This window comes from Gobio gobio (assembly GCF_949357685.1).
Source record: "Gobio gobio genome assembly, chromosome: 15".
NCBI lineage: Eukaryota > Metazoa > Chordata > Actinopteri > Cypriniformes > Gobionidae > Gobio > Gobio gobio.
This window is the reverse complement of record NC_137108.1, coordinates 49,813,740-49,836,734: the sequence shown is the minus strand read 5'-3', so window position 1 is coordinate 49,836,734 and position 22,995 is coordinate 49,813,740. Positions and strand designations below refer to the sequence as shown.

Genomic DNA, 22,995 nt, shown 5'->3' with positions numbered 1-22,995 from the left:
CTTTCTTATGTTGAACACATTTTATTTATAACTTATAACATTTATAACTTATTTATTTTATTAAACTGTTGTATAAGATCAGTAGGCCTATCGCATTTGCACTCATGCTATTCTGGGTAGAAAAACAGAACTTGTGTGATATTGCACTCGTTACTCATGTTATATTGCTTAGTCTATATCATGATGTAAATGTGAGGGCGTTTTCACACTGGCAGTTTAGTTTGAATAATTGGTAATGTGAAAGTTGTCATGCGGACCCGGGTGAGCTGAGCTCAGGGGAACTGAATTCGAGACTGCCTGAAGGAGGTAGTCTGAGCTCGGTTGCGCAAATTGCGCTCGAGCTGTGCTGCGATTCATGGGAATTTGAAAGCAACAAGCTAATACGACTAGCGGGCCAGTGGCGGACCACTGGAGGCAAAGTTGGCGGCCCACCGGGGGCCCGCTGGCATTTTGCTCATCGTTTTCCTAGCGGACCACCGGCGGCAGCCACCACTTTTCCGACAGTGGTCCGCTACCGAGCCGCTGGTTTATAATAAATGTTTTCTGGCCACCCACGGACGATCCACTGGTCATATGATTCACAACTGGGTAATTATAGTTAGATCCAATATAATAATATTTAATGCAATAATGAATCAAAAACAAAGTACACAACTGCTAATAACCATTGTATATGTATTTTTTTGGATAGAGGCAACACAAATGCGTAGCTAAACAAATGGAAATAAACATAAAATAACTATAAACATTATGATAGCCTATTCAAAATATGTACTTTTGTTAATATATATATATATATATATAAACAGGATACATAAGACTGTATTATATATTATAAGATTAAGACTCGGGTGCGCAAGAAAAGTAACCTGCGCATGCATTTTATCAGATGACGGTGTATTTAGTTCAATACAACACATGTGTAAGGGATGATAGTGTTGATGATTTACCTTGGATACGAGCGAGAGGGAGTCTGCGGTGTATTCGCGGTGTAGAACGCGCTCTGACGCGGACCACAACAAACGTGCCCAGTGTAAAAACGCTCTGAGTCTAAAACTCAAACAGGGGCATTTCTGCCGCATATCTTGAATTTTATGGACATTCTGGCACTGAAATGGTTTGGTTAACGACATTCTAACAATACAGGTTTTGGAACAACACGAGGGTGAGTTACATTAGGTGTTTTTATTTTCTTTTAGGGGGAACTAACCCTTTATTTTATTCCCAGATTATTGAAAGTCTTTTATTTGGCCATGTACTGTATCACTCGATCTGCAGTCTCTACACGTGAAGTAAAATCATTTCAAGTTCATTTATTTATTTGAAAAGTAATGTATCTGTAATATGATCATGCATGCTCAATTTATAAAAGTAAAACTAAACCATTTATTTTACATGTTTTGTAGCCTACCTGCTCTCTGTTAGCGGACTCTTCGCAAAGTTAGCATAGACATCAAAACAAACATCTAATACTCTATAAGCAACACTGGACAATTGGATAAAATAATATTATTTCTCGCTATATGTGAACAAGACTGAAATTACATTATTCTGTATCTTTTCTCGGGTATGCCTATCTCTGTCATATTCGCACATGAACGGTTCTTTCATTGCGTTGGTCATAATTTATCTTTGGCTGCATCTTCCTAATTCGGAATATGATCAAAGATTACATATGTGGACGTGTTCGGAGAAATTAGCCATTGAAAAAATATATTTTAACTACCAGTAAATGAACGAAATGACTGAATGGAATTCAAAGTCGCCAAGTCAGTAAAATTAATCTCCAGTAGCTATCACTGCTGCGTAAGGGTGCAGTTACATTCAACACAACGTGTATAAAGAGAGCTTATTTTATCTATAATCAAGAGCGTAGCAACCGCTATAGCCCGCGTTTTACAACCATTTGAGCGAATGCAGACTGAGTGACGAATCATTCATAAACAGATATCACTTGCGCGCCACAGCGCGCAGCCTCCTCATTGCTTCTCTGCATTGGTTATTGGTTATGACACAATAAAGTGCTCTTTTCATCACACACCGCCACAGCAAAAAACGCACATTGCAACCAGTTTCAGAACATTGTTTGGTGCGATGTGATTCCAAATTTACGGGGGCCAGAGGGGGGGCCAGGCTTGTTGACACGGGGGCACCGGCCCCCCTGGCCACCCCCCTAGAACCGCCACTGGTCCTGGCGTCTCAGTGGTGGGGAGCCCGGATCCCATCACGTGGATCAGGAATAAGTGCATCTTGTTTTTAATTGAACTGTATTTTGACTTGAAGTTCAGTTTGGAGTTTGACAGGGGTGTGAAACAGGTTGGTCAAAAGGGCAAAATCATACAAATCATAAAGACTTATGCAGGATTATTATAGTTAACTAACATTAAAAGTACACACACACACACACACACACACACACACAATCACACACACAATCACACACACAACACACTTGCACACACACAAAACGTTACTTGAAATAATAAATTGTAATGCTGTAAATAAATTGTAAAGTTTAACTTAATGTACTAAAATAACTCAATCTAAAATAAATAACAATTAACACACACACACACCACATGCTCACTCACACACACACACACACAACACACCCACTTGCACACACACACACACTCACTCGCACACACACACACACACACACACACACACTCACACAACACACACTTACTTGCAGACACACAACACACGCTGACTCGCACAGACATGCACGCACTCACACACCACATGCTCACTCACGCACACACACACACACACACACACACACAACACACCCACTTGCACACACACACACACACACACGCTCACTCACTCGCGCACACACACTCACAACACACACTTACTTGCAGACACACAACACACGCTGACTCGCACAGACATGCACACACACACACACACCACATGCTCACTCTCACACACACACACACACACACACACAAGCACATTCACACACAACACACCCACTTGCACACACACACACTCACACAACACACACTTACTTGCAGGCACACAACACACGCTGACTCGCACAGACATGCACACACACACACTTGCACATTCACACACACTCACATTCTCACACACACACACAACACACTCTTTTGCACACACACAACACATGCTCACTCGCACACACTCACGCACAATCACACACAGACTTGCACACACGCAACACACTCTCACACGCACACTCACTTGCAGACACACCCAACACACGCCGACTCGCAGACATATGCATGCACATTCACACACACACACACACACACACACACTCGCACACACACACTCGCACACACAACCACAACATACACACTCACATTCACACACACAAAACGTTACTTGAAATAATAATAAATTGTAATGCTGTAAATAAATTGTAAAGTTTAACTTAATGAACTAAAATAACTCAATCTAAAATAAAAAACAATTAACAGACACACAAACACACACATACACTCAAGCACATTCACACACAACACACCCACTTGCGCACACACACAACACACACTCACTCGCACACACAACACACAATCACTCGCACACACAACACACACACTCACAACACACACTTATTGCTGACACACAACACACGCTGACTCGCACAGACACACACACACACACACACACACACACACACATACACTCAAGCACATTCACACACAACATACCCACAACACACACACACAATCACTCGCACACTCACAACACACGCTGACTCGCACAGACATGCACACACACACACTTGCACATTCACACACACTCACATTCTCACACACTCACACACACACACACACACACACACACACACACACACACACAACACATGCTCACTCGCACACACTCACGCACAATCACACACACAACGCACACTGACTTGCACACGCAACACACTCTCACACGCACACTCACTTGCAGACACACCCAACACGCGCCGACTCGCAGACATATGCATGCACATTCAAACACACACACACACACACACACTTGCACACACTCGCACACACAACCACAACATACACACTCACATTCACACACACAAAACGTTACTTAAAATAATAATAAATTGTAATGCTGTAAATAAATTGTAAAGTTTAACTTGATGAACTAAAATAACTCAATCTAAAATAAAAAACAATTATCAGACAGACACACACACACACTCAAGCACATTCACACACACACACACACACACACACACACACACACACACACACACACACACACACACACAACAGACCCACTTGCACACACACACACACAACACACAACCACTTGCACGCACACACACACACACACACACAACATACAATCACTCACACACACAACACACACACACTCACACACAACACACTTACTTGCAGACAAAGAACACACGTGGACTCGCACAGACATACTCACGTGCACACAGACACACTCACATTCACACACAACAGACTCACTTGCAGACACACACAACACACACACACACACACAACACACGCTGACTCGAACAGACACGCACACACGTGCACACAGACACTCACATTCACACACACTTCACACACAAAACACTCACTTGCACACACACACAACACACGCTGACTCGCACAGACATGCACACATTCACACACAGACACACTCACATTCACACACGCTGATTCGCACAGACATACGTATGCACATTCACTCACACACACACACACACACACATTCACACACACACAAAACATCATAGTATCTCCATGACACTAAAATAACACTGTTCTTCGGATAATGATATTTATAGAGAGCATTTGGCAGATAAATACATAAATAATGCAATTTAAATGATAGCAAATGACATTTCAGAACACTTTTTTTTTCTTCCAGAAATGAAATGAACATTGGTAACACTTTATTTTAAGGTGTCCTTGTTCCAGTGTAATTACACATGTAAGTACTGAGTAATATTGATTAACCACATGTACTTACTAAAGGGTTAGGGTTAGTTGCATGTAATTATACACAATTCGTAGTCATTACTATAGTAACTACATGTAACAATGACACTGTAAAATCAAGTGTTACCATACAGGCCTGGCCGATGAATGGGTTTATGGGTAGGAAGTCAGTGGATTGTGATGCTCTGTCTCCACAGGCAGTGGCCCATGTGTCTGCTCTGCTGTCCACCGGACGCTTTGAGGAGCTGAGGAGTGTGATGTCCAGAGAGGTCCGGTCATCGCTGTAAATAAACCACTGATTTGGCAAACATTTTAAAACATGCAGGGCCTGTTATTAAACGTGTGTCCTGTTTACAGGCTGTTGAACGTGTCAGAAAGAAATGCACTACTCTCTCAGAGGCCCAAAAAACACATCTTGCGATTTCCCTCGATGACATGATATTTCTACTGCCTGAGGATGTGTCCATATTCTTTGACCAACGAGGTGAGACTTACGGATAACTTAAAGGGGTGGTTGATTGCCTCTTTTTTACAAGATGTCAAATAAGTCCCCAGAGTGTGTGTGTGAAGTTTCAGCTCAAAATACCCCACAGATCATTGTTTATAGCATGTTCAAATTGTCACTTTTTGATGGCTAGCAAAAACGTGCCGTTTTGTGTGTGTCCCTTTAAATGCAAATGAGCTGCTGCTCATGGGGCGGAGCTTCAAGAGCTCGTGTTAGCAGCTCTGATGACCTCATGCAGGCGGGCAATGAAACTGTTCAGCCTTTTGTGTTCAAAATGGAGTCGGACAATGATGGAGAGACTCAAGAAGAAGAGACGACATGTAGAATGAGACAGGACGTTTCTGAATGGATGGTTGATTAATTTAGCATATTCTGTCATGATCATCTCACCCCCTTTGTTGTGTGTTTCCGGGGGCGGGGTTTAAGTAAATGTCAGGGTTGTGATGTCACTGACTCGTTGTAGTCCCTACCAGCCGTTTGTTGTAGTTCTTAAAAAGAGATTTCTGTTAGGGCTGTGCAATTAATCGAATTTCGATTTCGATTTTGCCTCCCAACGATCACCAAAATAGTACAATCGAGAAAAAACGATTATTTTGCCTTGCGTTCTGAATGAAACGCGCACGCGCACATCCGCCCCTCCCGAACCCACAAATCTCTCTCAGTTCGTGAGTCTCGTGTGCATATCATCCGCTGGAATTTAAAAACTCGGCGCGAGTAAAGATGGCAGAAGGAGGGCAGTTACAGCAGCGTTTGGTGAGCAAAAAAGGCAAAACCAACTCCGTTGTCTGGGAACAGTTTGGCTTCGAGGAATCAGACGACGAGCAGAAACATGCTAAGATTTTCTACATGGCAGTGGCTGCAACGCAAGCGAACACCACGAATTTGTTTAACCACTTGAAAATTAAACAGAGTGACCTATGACAATCTAATAAAGAAACAAAAACTGACGAGAGCAGGGGAGCCGTGTAAACGTCATTTTTTTCCTTCATATTTTTCAAATAATTCTCTCTTTGTAAACTTTGTTCAATGCATGCGAGATTGCGAGTGCTGCCATATTTTCGAATATGACCAGTCGTTTTCACCGTCATCACCCGGGTTTAGTGCTTTAGGGTTTAGGTTTAGAATGAGAAGCCGCGCGCGCTGTGAGAAAATGTGTCTCTGTGTCATCCGAGAGCGCGCACACGTCTCTCAGCGCGCAAATATTGAGTTCTCTTTCAAGTCTTGCTCTTAAACGGACAAACTCACACAAAACGTATGTCAACATGTCCATCTTGATGAGTATCTTAGCAGACATAGTCTGTATAAGCCTTAAGTGAACTTTATACAGTCGATAAAGAAGACGCGAGGTCTTAAAGGGGCAGTAGCCTTTACTGCTGTCTGTTTAATGTCAAACAACAAAAGACAAGGACATTACTCACTGCTCTTGATTGAATAGCTTTTGTAAGTTTAATAGGATTAATCTTTAATTTATGCACTCAAATATGCAATGTTATTTTACATTTGATACATTTCTGTACCTGAAAACTAATGTTAGACGTACCTGAAAAGCATAGCCGAACCATATTGTTGATCTTATTTATTTGTGGTTATCATTTTTACGTGAATACTTTGATTCGAATATATGTTATATTATTTATTTTAATAGTTCAAAAAGTACAACAAATGTTACAATTTCAATTGAATTGTTGAAAGGTGTATTTTTAATAAATACAACACATTCCCAAAGTCATGTGAAATAATCGTGTTACATAATCGTGATTTCAATATTGACCAAAATAATCGTGATTATGATTTTTTCCATAATCGAGCAGCCCTAATTTCTGTTCAGAAAATATCTCCCTTTGCTTTGAACTTTGAGCGTCGTAACTTTACAGATGTTGTTTGTGCTCAAACAGCGACACCACACACTCACTAAAGATAAACAAGTCAAATCATAAATCAACCATCTTTAATGGATTTCTTTTAATGGGTCCAGAAGATTTTCAGAAATATGCTCTGGTTAAGGAAATGAAAATGAACAGGATGGAAATATAGAGTTAAACTGAGCCATTTGAGAATTTCAAATGAACTTTTTATTAATATTATTATTTATTTATTATCTATTTGCGATATTGATTTTTGTAATGGAATCCGAGTGACACAAACCGACATTGATATACTGTAAATATAAAATCCATTGCTAATACTTACTGTTTTTTTAATTATTATTTGATTTAGTTCAATTACAGACACGGACAATGCAAAAAAGTACATTTAAAAAAAGGCAAATATAAGGCATCGTGGGACAGTTCAGAGTATGTCAAACACAATATATAAAATGAACATATGTAAAAAATATATATATACTGTGAAAAAAAGCTTTACAAAAGCTTGAAAAGCTTTACATTTTTGACTGTTTTTATAAGTTTTTTGTTTTGTGATCTTATGTTTTGAAAGGGTTTCAAAGTATATTGTGAGATCAGCATTAGAAAAGGTAATATATGAGGGGTTCTTTTGCGTTATTTAGGTTATATATGTCTGTGCTGTTGTTTTCCCTCCAAAGTGATGTCACTTCCTGGAGGATGATGTCATTAAGATCTGGCTTTTGTTAAGGAGATGTTACAAACATGAGGGAAAGTGATATTGGGTACACCGGAAAATAGAATTGATTACAAATTAAAACAATGTTCCCAAGAACATTCGATTAGAGACTGAAATATTTCCTCATAAATTGCCAGAGTGTTGTGTTAGATGTTAGTAGTAAAATAATTTAAAATTCACCCCATGCTCATTTAATTATGAGATTATGTTTGTGTGTTTTTTCCTATTTATAAACATATATAGCGATATGAAAGCAATGCCGTAACCATGTCTTGTTTTGTTTTGCGTGAAGGGGAGGGGTGTTCATTAAACGATTAAAATAGATTTAAGGGAATGAAGAAAGAAATAAAGAACGGTAAAAGTTCAAAGTCTATTATAGTTATGAAGTAATCAATTTAAACTATATTGCAAATAATATATTTTAAAATATGCATACATTCACTCTTATTCATATGTCTAATATAATTCTAATATAATTCTTGTCTCATTCAGTTGTGAATTACATGATTCATGTAAATAATATTTTCAATTCAAAACGGACACATTTAAATAAAAATAGTTGAGTAGTTTGCATCACTGGATATTACCAAAGACTTTATATCATGTGGGTGGTTCCTCTCTCAGAAAAAATTTACTGGAGTAGATGCCATTTACATTAAGTACAAATATTGCCTTGTTTGCTAAACGTCTGGTTGGGGAAGACAAAATTACGGAAATCGCCATATCATTGAGAGCAGCAAAAGTGTAGGGGTAAAATGCATGGCATCAAGTTTTGACGCAAATTGAACCGAGATTCGAATCCGCCTTTTGCTGAACTCACTCTACTCCCTTTTCCCATCACATATCAGATCAGAAAGGCATTTATTTTCAATAAAAATGAAGAAAATATTAGAAAAGTGGAAATAAAGCGTCTAACGTGTTTAATAATAAGTGTTTATTGGTTAAGGGTAAACAGACGTGCTGAATTAAAGACGATAAAAGTGAGTGGGTCCAAAATCATTGATCGTAAAAAGTGGGTGGGTCTTGCCACACACATACAATGGTTCTGACGCCCATGCTTTATATATAGGAAGACGTGCACTTCATTTACTTATGAATGGGAGAAAGTGCAACGCCCATATATGGCGAATAAGCCCCGCCTTCTAAATGAAAGAGCCAGTCGTTGATTAGTAAAGTCACTGCAGCTGCTGTTAGACGCTCCGGTTGCTATAGAAACAGGCAGTGTCCTGAGGCCGTGTGTCCACCAAAGCGTTTTTAGCAAGCGTATTTTTTCACTTGAGACTCTTTGCTTGTTATGATACAGAATATTCGCAGAAGTGATACTAGCATCTCATTTCATAGAGTTTGTTTCTGTATTGATTCTATTTAAAAATGCAGATACACTGTAAAGTATTTGCTCTGGCTCTTGTTTTAAATGATTTTGCTCTGTTATTATGCTTGTTGTTGTCATCTGTTGACGTTGTACTTAAGCTGAATTTGGCGGTTAGTCTGTTTTGTATTTGTCCCGCCCCTCCTCCACTGTGATTGGTCGGCTGGGTGAAAAGTGACAGTGATGAGCACTGCGTTTTACTCAAATTTGAACATTCTTCAACTCTCGGCGACCAGTAAAAAACACTGATTATAAAATAAGACGATTATAAAAATTGGATACGCCAGCCAGCTGCGTGAAAAAACGCTTTGGTGGACACACAGCCTTAGTATTGCGCATGCCAATTAGCTTCCTCCAGGCTGAAAATGTCATAATTCAAGCTTTTAGAAACCTAATTTGTGAGACAGTTGTTGTCAGATTTCATTGGTGATTTCAAATATGAAAATTAATCAGCTTGTCGAACAGTTTTGGAGAATTTTATGTTTCCCCATTCAGTGAGATAGGAGCTGTACTTGCACGCCCCTCTGTGTTTCAAAATGGCCGCCGAGTGAAAGAAGGTCTTTGATATTAATTTCGGTCGATGAACATTTCTATTTTTAAACAGTCGTTAAATATGAAATGTTATGGTACTTACTAAACTAAAGCATCGCGTTGGAAATCGCACTCATCTTCTGTGAACTTTAAGCCCCGCCTCCTTTGATCTGATTGGCCATCTCATTCATTTTGACATTGACGAGTGATGGTGGACCGCTGAGAGAGACCAGCCTAAAAAAATTTCACTTTTAAAACTTTTTGTGATCCTAACAACAAACAGAACAGAGCGTAATAGAGTTCAGCAGAGCAGCATCAAGAATATTAAATATTGGGAGAGACTATGTGGCCATTTCTAATTATTGGGACTTGTCCCGCTGAATGTCTATGGTGGTTATGGCCTGATGGATCAGATGAAGTTGAACATCTCTCGTTCTCCTAGGCAGGAAGTTTGTTTACATCACGATGAGGCTCTGGTACCTGTCCAGCGCTGACGTACCCGAAGACCCCGAGAGCACCCGTATCTTCAAGATGGATTTAACTGAAGACGACGGCCCTCAAAAGAAGATCATCACAGCTGTGTACGAGTAAGTGTGCGGTGCCAGAATGCGTCTAGCTTATGGCTGAATGTTGTGAAACTATTAAATTATATTTTTTGCTGAATGACACTGATGATCTCTTCATCACCTGTTAGTGGGTGGGATATATTAGGCAGCAAGTGAACATTTTGTCCTCAAAGTTGATGTGTTAAAAGCAGGAAAAATGGGCAAGCGTAAGGATTTGAGCGAGTTTGGGCCAAATTGTGATGGCTAGACGACTGGGTCAGAGCATCTCCAAAACTGCAGCTCTTGTGGGCTGTTCCCGGTCTGCAGTGGTCAGTCTCTATCAAAAGTGCTCCAAGGAAGGAACAGTGGAGAACCGGCCACAGGGTCATGGAGGAACAGTGGAGAACCGGCCACAGGGTCATGGAGGAACAGTGGAGAACCGGCCACAGGGTCATGAAGGAACAGTGGAGAACCGGCCAAGGACCAGTGGAGAACCGGCCACAGGGTCATGAAGGACCAGTGGAGAACCGGCCACAGGGTCATGAAGGAACAGTGGAGAACCGGCCAAGGACCAGTGGAGAACCGGCCACAGGGTCATGAAGGACCAGTGGAGAACCGGCCACAGGGTCATGAAGGACCAGTGGAGAACCGGCCACAGGGTCATGAAGGACCAGTGGAGAACCGGCCACAGGGTCATGAAGGACCAGTGGAGAACCGGCCACAGGGTCATGAAGGACCAGTGGAGAACCGGGCACAGGGTCATGGAGGACCAGAGGAGAACCGGCCACAGGGTCATGAAGGAACAGTGGAGAACCGGCCACAGGGTCATGAAGGAACAGTGGAGAACCGGCCACAGGGTCATGAAGGACCAGTGGAGAACCGGGCACAGGGTCATGGAGGACCAGAGGAGAACCGGCCACAGGGTCATGGAGGACCAGAGGAGAACCGGCCACAGGGTCATGGAGGACCAGAGGAGAACCGGCCACAGGGTCATGGAGGACCAGAGGAGAACCGGCCACAGGGTCATGAAGGAACAGTGGAGAACCGGCCACAGGGTCATGGAGGACCAGTGGAGAACCGGCCACAGGGTCATGAAGGAACAGTGGAGAACCGGCCACAGGGTCATGAAGGACCAGTGGAGAACCGGCCACAGGCTCATGGGCGGCCGAGGCTCATTAATGCACGTGGGGAGCGAAGGCTGGCCCGTGTGGTCCTATGAAACAGACGAGCTACTGGAGCTCAAACTGCTCAAGAAGTTAATGCTGGTTCTGATAGAAAGGGCTCAGAATACACAGAGCATCTCAGTTTGTTGTGTATGGGGCGGCACAGCCGCTGACCAGTGCCCATGCTGACCCCTGACCCCGCCTAAAGCACCAACAGTGGCACGTGAGCATCAGAACTGGACCACGGGGCAATGGAGGAAGATTGGGCTGCAAAGACGCTACGAAAATATGTCGACATGTGTGAAATGCGTCGGCGTCACATTATTTATGTTCTAGAATAGAACTGATCTAGAATAATGGCGGCTTCTGCTCCCGGGCATAGTGAAAATGATAATTTATCATATAAAGCCAGACCGCGACATTCAAAAGTGTGGGAGTACTTTAAACAGAAGCCGAATAAAACTGTGCTGTGTTCGCTCTGTAACGCCGGTTTCACACTGCATAGCAGAAGCTGTGTGTGTGGAGAGCAGAAGCTGTGTGTGTGGAGAGCGGGAGCCGCGCGCGCCCATTGGGCTTTCACACCATAGATATCCATAATAAAGACTAGATGTCTCGTCCGCGCTGCTGGCCAATGGAGGTCGACGTCCACACCTGGCGGCCATCTTGTCACAGTCAGCTCGCTCACTCATAACATTGTGTTTTAATGGTGCTTGCACTTTTTAAATAACCATAACTTGCTCAATTTTCTACCGATTTTCAAACTGTTTGGTTTGTTATAATCGTCAGAGATGTAGTTATGACACTGCATACTTATGAATAATCCACAAGCATCCATAATTATAGCTACGCTAATAACGTTTGTAAGAAACCAAACCATTTGTAAATCCGTCAAGATTTCAGCGAGATAAGAGTATTTGTGTTCAGATCACTCGCCTTACATCAGGAGCCACAGAGACCTGCCTGTGACAAGATGGCCGCCGGTGATGACGTTAGAGACTCTGCCGTAAGACATCTAGCCTTTATTATGTATATCTATGTTTCAAACTGCCAGTGTTCGTCTTGCGCAGCTGAACCGTGGCGTGTGTATTGCAAATACAGACGAATATTGTCCATTCGGTCACATTTTCCGACCGTTCTTCTCCGACCCCAGTAGGTCTCGTGGTTTGATTTATTATGGGCTGCATATAACTGCTGCAAATGCGACCGGGTTCCCCTCTGTCCCAAACACATATGCATAATAACATGCTGTATATAACCTAGGTAGTTTACATGATTAAAGTAACATTAAAGTGAAGATATGCCTCTAGTTTTAATCATTTAAATGTGTCTTTGAAGTTTGGGCAAAAACTTCTGGCAGCTTTAGTCGTTCAAAATAAACGCATAGTTCTACATTAACACTGCTGAAAGCTCCTGTATGTGAACCTTTTGCAGATAATACAAGTGCATTTTCGTTTACCATTGACACAAATCAATAAGTAAATCATACTCAACTATTATACTAAACAACTTTTCCTAATTAGGCCTGCTCTGTATACATTTTATGATGAGTGTTATACATAATGTTTAAAATGCTTCCTATATTTCATTATAAAAATGGCTTACGTACATTCACTACCCCTCCGGAAATACAATTAATATTGTCATCATTCATTGATTTCATGTTGAAATAATATACAAATTCACTACCCTCTTTGAAATACAATAATCAGTAAAAAAGAATCATCAGATTAATCTGGAAAAATAATCGTTAGATTAGTCGACTAAGCGAAAAATAATTGCTAGATTAGTCGACAGAAAAAATAATCATTAGTTGCAGCTCTAGAAGAAGGTGGCCTGGTCTGATGATAACGTGTTCTTCTACATCATGTGGATGGCTGTGTGTGTGTGTGGCTTACCTGGGGAACACATGGCACCAGCAGGGGCGTAAATTTTATCTAACAGTAGGGGGGGACGATAAACATGAAATTTCTCAAGAGCAATTTTTGAAGGGGACACAAATAATATAGCCAAAATCGTACTTGTAAGGATATGTGTACCACAAAAAAAAAAAAAAAAAAAAAACAATTGTGCTTATTTGGCGTTTTGGTGCACTGAATAATTATCTAATGTCCGTTTTTCTTTTCTCTGTCATTTTATCTGACCAACAACACAAAGCAATAGTTGTTTAAATATGAGTGGGTTCACCACACAGTCATATTATTTAAAATGATCTTGCATCCTCCACATAGTATTTTATACTATGATATTCAGATCTTTAGATATTCAACTGCAGCAAGCCCTCTGATCTGCCACTTATTATCATATTGAGCAAAACCCAACACAGATCTGACAGAGCGCCGTGCGCATATACTTTGGATTTAGAATTAGCGCCAATTCGAGGGCGGATTGCTTGAATTATGGGTTCATTAGCCTATTATTCTTAATGAAAAACACAGCAAGAAAACAGTAGGCTACAATGACACACTCCCTTAAATAGGCACTTTTACATTTCGCTTTGAAACCAAATCATCCGCGATCATCTTGTCTGTCAGCTGTTTGCTCTAATGATGAATGAAATCTGACTCTCGTTCGGCTCGTGCTGTATTGAGCAGACACGTTCAGTTTTTAATTGTTGTGTCTGTTCTCTAACTAAACAAAATTATTTTATTACTATAAAAATGAAAACAACGGTGGCCCGGGGCGGTGCCGCGGTGGGCAAGTGACGCTAACAGTGTTTTGCCTAATCTGTATTAAAGAGAAAAGAGTCACTTCATCTGATGTTTAAAGTGAATAAAATAGTATTGACAGCTTACTGGAGTTTCACAACTGCTGTCTGAAGAGCTTTGTTCTCTCCCCAAACTTGGGGTGGTAGTTTTTATTACGTTCAATGGGTAACTTTAGTTGAGGTGCGCGGTGGATCAAACCACTGTGGGGCAAGGGGGAGGGGGGACTCAAAATGTTTCTAAACTTAAACGCATTTTTTGTCCCGTTTGCTTTTGTATTGTTTTACTACTTACACATTTATTTTAAGTATATATCATTATATTATTTACAATACTCAGCATGGTTTTTAGGGGGGGGGACAGCCCTCAGATTGGGGGGGTCCTGTCCCCCCCGTCCCCCCCGTGATTTACGCCCCTGGGCACCAGGTGCATTATGGGAAGAAGGCGAGCCGGCGGAGGCAGTGATGCTTTGGGCAATGTTCTGCTGGGAAACCTTGGGTCCTCCATCCATGTGGATGTTCCTTTGACACGTCCCACCTACATAAGCATTGTTGCAGACCATCTATGGAAACGGTATTCCCTGGTGACTGGCTCTTTCAGCAGATAATGCGCCGCCACAAAGCACAAATGCTTCAGGAATGGTTTGAGGAGCACAACAACGAGTTTGAGGCGTTGACTTGGCCTCCAAATTCCCCAGATCTCAATCCAATCGAGCATCTGTGAGATGAGCTGAACAAACAAGTCCAATCCCACCTCGCAACTAACAGGACTTAAAGGATCTGCTGCTAACATCTTGGTGCCAGATACCTCAGCACACCTTCAGGGGTCTGATTTCAGGCTGAAATATGACCAAGATTCAGCCTATGTAGAGTTCAGTTATCCTCGTGTTTCTTTATGTTTATGCACAGCTTAATTGCCACCAGCATTAGTTTTCAGTCCAAATCTGCATAGATGGAGCGGCTGTACATTCGGCACTCTAGGGTAAATTTCATATACTACTCTCTCTGAAAGAGTCACACTCAAAACATAATTAGAAGTCAAACGCTCATTTCATCGCACTTGTAAACTGTCTCGGCGGCGGCGACAGCAGCACCTCGCGTGACAGATTCTCCCCATACACACAGTTTTGGTGAGCGTTGACGTAAACTGCACACAGCCATAAGTCTGACTGATGAATGCCAGCACAGCTTCAAATGATCTTAAATGTACTTAATGGATTTCTCCCTTATGACAGACATTTGTTTTCCGCAGTGCTTTGATGGATATATAGATGCTAATAGGTTCGCTCTCAGCTGTTTGCACACTCCTCTCTTTCTCTCGTGTTTCAAAACATCTTTCCATCTGTCACATTAGCACGTTTTACTCGGCTGTCGCTCAGCGAGTGCCGTTTCTAAGTTAACTTTGTGAAAGTGTCATACTTCAGATCGCCCTAGTGTGTGTGGGTCTGATGTGACACGTTTTTTGTTTTTTTTGCACCCAAGCCTTTTTGCATTGTGTGATTTTTCATTGAGTTGTTTATTTATTTATCAAGTTTCTGCATTACAGCAGATATTCAAAATTATATCAATATTATATATCTATACTTGTCTTTTTTCACAACATGTTATTTATTAAATGCAAACCAACTAAATATCCAGGTGGTAGTCGCTTGTCATAATAGTAATGCAAATCTCTATGAAATATATATATATTTGTCTAGTTATGCTCTGCTTTATCATATTTCATCAGATAGATATTGCATGCTCGCAACACTGCAAAAAATGCTTTTCTTACTTAGTATTTTTGTCTTGTTTAGAGTCCAAATATCTAAAAAATCTTACATTTAAGAAGCATTTACTAGACAAGCAAAAGTTTTGGTCTTGTTTTGGGGGAAAATAACTCAAAATTTAGGGAGTTTTTGCTTAAAATAAGCAAAATAATCTTGTTTTCTGTTTGAATTAAGATTATTTATTTTACCCCATTGGCAGATTATTTTGCTTATTTTAAACAAAAACTTTTGCTTGTCTAGTAAATGCTTCTTAATGTAAGATTTTTTTAGATATTTGGACTGAAACAAGACAAAAATACTAAGTAAGAAAAGCATTTTTTGCAGTGAAGCCATAGTGAGGTATTTATATAAAAAACACTCACAGGTGAAGTGAATAACACTGATGATCTCTTCATCTCCTGTTAGTGGGTGGGATATATTAGGCAGCAAGTGAACATTTTGTCCTCAAAGTTGATGTGTTAGAAGCAGGAAAAATGGGCTTTTCTGGTCTCTAAAGAAATATTAACAACTTCTAATGCTGTGTTTGTTGAAGGTTTTATCGCGAGTTGACTGCTGGAGCTGACCCAGAGTGGACGGTGACCCGGATATGGCACTGGAAGCAACTGGAGTAAAATAGCAAGAATTGCTGGACAACATCATTAACTTTAACAGACTAGAGACTTAATTTGCACCTCATGTTAACATCCATCCTGATGCTCAGGTGAGACAATGTTTACACCTGTCTCAGACGAGTTTAAAACCCTTGTTGTAGTGCACTGGTTGATTGACAGGTGATTTAGGAGATTGGATCGCAACCCGTTTTAGGCCCCGGTTTACACCTGTCCTTTATGTACTGTAGCACTGACCACCTGCGATCGGATCCCCTGAGACCAGGTATAAATGAGGTCAAAGAATCACTCAACATCCATCTGTCCGAGAGGAGAAGACCTGTTCCACAATCTCATGTAGCATCACGTTATTCAATAAAAGAACCCATTATAAAAGTTTATTCTGAACTGGCATTGTTTTTTTTGTTATGTCATTTGTTTGGTTTGAAGTTCAGTTGCATTAAAATGATAACATCATGGAAAATATATTGCATAAAGACAATAAAACCCATTAAGATATTCAGCATTTCTCTAATATGGACAACATCTGTTTCTCATTACTGAATCAGTGTACATTAAACTCCTACAGTGGGAATGAGAGGAGATGTGCTTTATTGTCATACGTCACAATTCAAAACACGCTTAATTTACTTAATGCAAAACATTTTGTATATCGATACCCTCATGTCATGATTCGATACATATCACGATACGGTATTATTGCGATACTCCAAGACATATGGTAAAAGGTTAACAAATGTACTATTGAGTAATGCTAAATTTGGGATAACATTGGCGGTGAAAATGAAGAGTCTTGGACCTGGTGCTGGAAACTCAATGTAAAGGACATCGGTGACACCAGAACAAAAATATTCATGATTCTGAAAATACAGAATTATTTTAGACGAATATGCTTGCACTCTAGATGCATTTAAAATTATGTAGGCCATTTTTACTGGTAACATCAGACATTTGGCACGATCAGGTCCCAAAAAACATTACCCCATTGCATTATTATACATTATATTCAACATTATTTATATATAGTATATTTTTTTCTCACACAGTGATTTTCATTTTGGGGGAACTATCCACGATACATACACTGTAAAAAAAATTCAGGTCTCCAATTGAAAATTTTAATCTAAATGCAATTTAATTCACATAAATTCAATTTGGCGGACTAAAAAAAATTAGATGTGATCAGTCAGTAGAAAATTTTAAAAATTGGAGACCCAGTGTTGCATTGTATTGCGATATATTGTGACACGATATATTGTTACACCCCTAATAACATGCGTTTGCAAGTTTCCATGACAGTCACCTAACATTACAATGCAATTTACAGGAAAAATTTTCAGTAAAATATCCAAAAACCACTAGGCCAGTGTTATATATTTTGTTCAGTTGAGTACAATATCCCAAATGTTTCCAACTATTTGTAAAGCGTGAGAAAATGCTATTTTAACCGAGGAACTGGGACGTGTGAGGGCGTGGCCTGTCGATGACATCATATCTGCGTTACCCTCGTTTCCGGTTTTATTTATATTACACTGAGATTACATGTCTTATTGCCTGTACCCACTTTTGTCTCCTTAAACGCTCGTTGTTTTGGGTCGACAGCTTATAAAAACGTACCTCTCTGTTTTTTAGCTTGTTTAATGGACACCTTGTCACATCGCAGCTTTTAGACATTGTTCTGTTTTTTGTTATAAGTCAGAAATGACAAGGAGGCGCTTCACGCAATACAAAGTCAATGGAGAGCAATGGTTGGTTTTCCCCTCCGGTGTGGGCGTGGCCTAAATGCGCTCTGTCTCTATAGGCGACCTCTAGCGGATGGAAAAGTTACATAGTGCACCTTTAAATGATACAATATAAACCCCCCAAAAAACATGCATATATATTGAAAAATAAAACACATTTACATATTTATGTACTTGATATAATACCCTGCAACTGTACTGTTGCTATACTAAGTTGCTACACTTAAAGATAATCTGATAAACTGGAACTAATTTTGTGCTTACTGCACTTTAGTTGGACCTCAGCACTATTTCTGGATAACTAAAGATAAAGCTAAAGTGGATTTATTGCAAGTATACATAAAATATCTTGCATTTGAAGACTGATATTATACAGAGATCATACTATCTTTACTAGTAAAAGCAAACTTTAGGCTTGATATTTACAAATGTGCATTGTGCAATTAAGAGGTACTCCAAATGAAGTTGAAATATCAAGCAATATGTCAGAAATATGTCGTTTTTCACTATAGGGGATGTGTGACTTTATATTTTTTTTCAATTGTGACAGATGCCCTTAAATCACAGCCAAAGTTGAACATTTCCGCATCTAATCTTGGTCTAATGCACTTCCATCATCTCAACACAACAGTCACTTTCACGTCAAGCGGACCACAAATGAAGATTTCCGACGAGATAAACAGACGTAATTAATTATGATATTTGATACGTTGGGATCACACAGAACCACAGATGGTTGTTGAGACTAATTATCACCTAATTAAGATATTAAAATAAATCCTTTGTTAAACTGACAGGAAGATGTTCTCACCCATGCGTGGATGTCATCCCATTTCTGTGGAAAACTCTTTTATGGCATGTCATTGTTTATGCATTCATGGCTTTACAGGGAGTCATCGAATTATCATTGACTGAAATTCATTAAATCATTTAGAAATATGGCTGTGGGATTATTATAATTTTTGTAGGCAGTAATGGATTGTTCTGTTCAACTTGCGTGGGTGTTTTGTCACATGTGTGCAAACAAGTCATAATATGATTAACAGTGGATATCATACCTCCTGTTTCAATTGAAATAAATATGTTAATACCATATTAGGCGATTAATCACGCTGGCTTCAACTACAAGTGAACTGAACAAAAGAAAATAAAAGCATTAATGTGCTTTACAAAGCTGTTTTGCACTCCTCTAGGCTTTTATCGTGGATTAGGGACTCGGTGCTGTTATTATTAATCAGTTTGTTGTACTAAACTCATATTTAAGGCAGATGAATTCATCTCTCTACTGTATATTTGCTTGTGCGATTAAAGTCGACATGAAATGCAGCTCAGGAAAGTCAACATGTCAAAAACCTGATTTTACAGAATGCATCGGATCATAATCAATCAAGCAAAGAGCTTCCTGTTGACTTTTACAGTCGAGATTTGAGCTTGAGATTTACTAGTGCAATGCAGATATCTTAGGCATAAAATAAGCATCGTTATTCATAACAGATAACATTATCCAAACGCCCTGTTATCAGCAGTGTGTGATAAAGTCCTTTGGGAGAAAACGGTAATTGACAGCAATCTAAATGCAGCGTATATCCTCTAAGTAAACTCAACGGTATCCTGGGAGGCAGAAATTCATTACTAAGCGGAGCTATTATTACGCTACATTGAGAGCACTTCTTATTGCAGTCAGGCCCGTTGCAGCACTTTGCTTCATTTGACAAGAGACTAAATTAAACAAATAACATGGCTGAAATTACCGCTGACCCAATAATGGATCTGAACTAATAAAACACTGCAGATGCGGAAGTCATGAGGGTCTGAGCCCACTTCAAATTAAACACTGGAGTAGTAATTATTACTAGTTTAGTGTGTCCACACTGATTATTGCTCAAACGGAACTGACCTTTCCTGTTGCAGTTGATCTCTTGAGCTTCGAGAGCACACAAGTACTATCACCTGCTTTTACTTGGCGTTTTTTTCAGTGTTACTTTCTGCTAAAGGGCACATTTTGGATTATAGTGTCACAAAGCCTTGCTCGTTTGCTTCACCCGATTCCTTTGCACTGTGAAATTGAAGTTAAAACGGCCAGATCATGTCTTTCACAAAGTGACTAGCATCAGTGTTGTGCAAGTTACTTCCAAACTGTAATACATTATAGATTACTAGTTACGGTCATTTAAAAGTAATTCTTTACCTTACAATATTACGGTCTCAGAATTGTAATGCGTTACATTATTCCTGTTTTACTTTTGAGTTACTTTCACCAAAATAACAACAGACGTAGAACTTAACATTCTTAAATGACAAAATGTACTACAGAGCATTACATCCAGTAGAAGGCGATATGATGTAGCATAATGACTGTGGGCTATCCAGGCTACTAACAATATAGCATATAATTGGCAAAGTGAAGGCTCAAGACAATGCAAGAAAGGATGACAGACAGAATCACAAACGATCCAAGTCTGTTAAAAGCACTGATGCCAGTAACGCGTTACTCTAATCTGACTACTTTTTCCAGTAACGAGTAATCTAACGTGTTACTATTTCCAAAGCAGTAATCAGATTAAAGTAACTTATCCAAGTCACTGTGAGTTACTATTTTTGTCATTTTCCTTAGTAAAAATATATATTATTGCTTTCCTCTTGCGTCTCGGGGAGAGTATTTATATTAAGTTAAGTCAAGAAAGACTGTCTTTATTACATTTTTTATTAAAACATGTTTTTTTTTTTAAACATTTTTTTAAAAACTGTTAAAAATACACTTCCAACAAAGTGAGTGTTGGCAAAAACGGTTGCCATTTCTATGTTGAGGCGGCAGGGGTGTTGTCGGCAACTGCTGAAAGTAACTAATAAAGTAACTTGTTATCGAACTTAGTTACTTTTTCAAAGTAACTGTGGCAACACTGGTTAAAAGTATGGTAGAGGTAAAGTGATTATCTGGCAATATTTGGGAATAGCTTGGGTCTATTCACATTAGACACAACAGAACTGTATGTAAACTTTAATGCCATGACAAGATGAACATTTGTTCTTTTGTTATTGTTGTCATTATTTTATTCTCTTGGAATTCAAGAGGTTCACAACACAAAACCGTCATGCACAATGTGCAAGAGATGTTTTTTTTAAAATAGCTAGTGCTATTTCGTGACGTCGATAGTTCTTTCGGTTTTAGACAAAGGTTGCATTTGACTGCATTTGCCTATTACGTTCTTCTTGTCTTTATATCTAACAAACTCGAAGTAATGCGCAGTCGTCTCGCGAATTACAGTTTTCTTCTTCTGCCATCTTCATTCATTAAGCCTGGTTGACTTTCGTTTGGCTCCGCGGCGCGAGCCTCGTTCATTTGGGGATGCGTTTACTTGACGCGCTCATTGTGCTATTCTTTGAAACGACAGCCTTTAAGCCTTCTTTATTTACAAACTTGGACACCACACGCGGCTATTGACTGACCACGAACAGGTTATAACATATAAAATCAAAAGACAAAGAACCGATTTGAAACTCGGCTCTGGCTCCGAACGAGCACTCAAACTGCCTTGGTGGAAAAGCGGTAAATGTGCTCTGATTGGTCGGCTGGAGCAGTGTGTATTGAGCATTTGACCAATCACTACTAACTAACTCAACTGGGCCCCACCCCTTTATTATGCGTATTAATTATTTAAAATGAGGAATATTGTGACGCGTTGGTTCCCGGAAGAAAACTCAAGACTACAAATGGAGGCGTTTCTATGGGATGAATTTAGTCTCAAAATGATTAACAAATGCATGCACAATTATCCATGAACTTGATAAGTGTTGCAGATGTTTTACTATCCACAACCAATTCTGCAAAATTCAGAATGAAATGAATGTGCAGCGATTTGTATAAATAGAGACATTTTTGTGAATACACGTGTTTTGTATTAGTGTATCATAATTTGCGCATGCAACAAAGAAGATGTGCATTTGTGGATCCAGTTACACACCTCCATCTCACTTGATTCATTTGGATTTTGAGACTCTTTTCACGGTTTTCAAGCACACAAACAACTACCAATGAATAGACCTGGGGCTAAGTATTAATGTGTGCACAACCATCCATCTATTTGACAAATTCACAAATGTGCGTTACTACGTTTAAACTAATACTTTGCAACTTGTGTGCGCAAAATCCTGAATAACACGAATGTGCAGAATTGTGTACACATAGTTGTGAATACAAAACTGCGATTTTGTATTAATGAAGGTTAAAATGTGTGCATGCAACGAGTAAGATGTGCATTTGCAGATCAGGTGCGTGCATTCAATGACTCGTTTCTGAGTCGATCCTATTTGATTCATTTGGATTTTGAGACTCTTTCCGCCGGTTTAGCCATTACACAAATGTGTCAAATGTGTCATAAGGGCAAATGTTATGAAATTGAGATTTATACATCATCTGAAAGCTGAATAAATAATCTTTCCATTGATGTATGGTTTGTTATGATGGGACAATATTTGAAAATCTGGAATCTGAGGGTGCAAAAAAATCTAAATATTGAGAAAATCTCTTTTAAAGTTGTCCAAATG

General features: G+C 39.7%; 1 protein-coding gene across 1 annotated transcript; it reads left to right on the top strand.

Moving 5' to 3' along the window:
- The first annotated feature begins 528 nt into the window (after positions 1-528).
- On the top strand, positions 529-17,087 carry LOC307138122 (m-AAA protease-interacting protein 1, mitochondrial). Its single transcript, XM_079836270.1, has 5 exons — positions 529-588; positions 5,135-5,206; positions 5,295-5,421; positions 10,365-10,509; positions 16,633-17,087. Exons 1-5 carry the CDS (start codon positions 574-576, stop codon positions 16,709-16,711), a joined length of 438 nt encoding a protein of 145 aa, XP_079692396.1. The 5' UTR covers positions 529-573; the 3' UTR covers positions 16,712-17,087.
- The last annotated feature ends 5,908 nt before the right edge of the window (positions 17,088-22,995 follow it).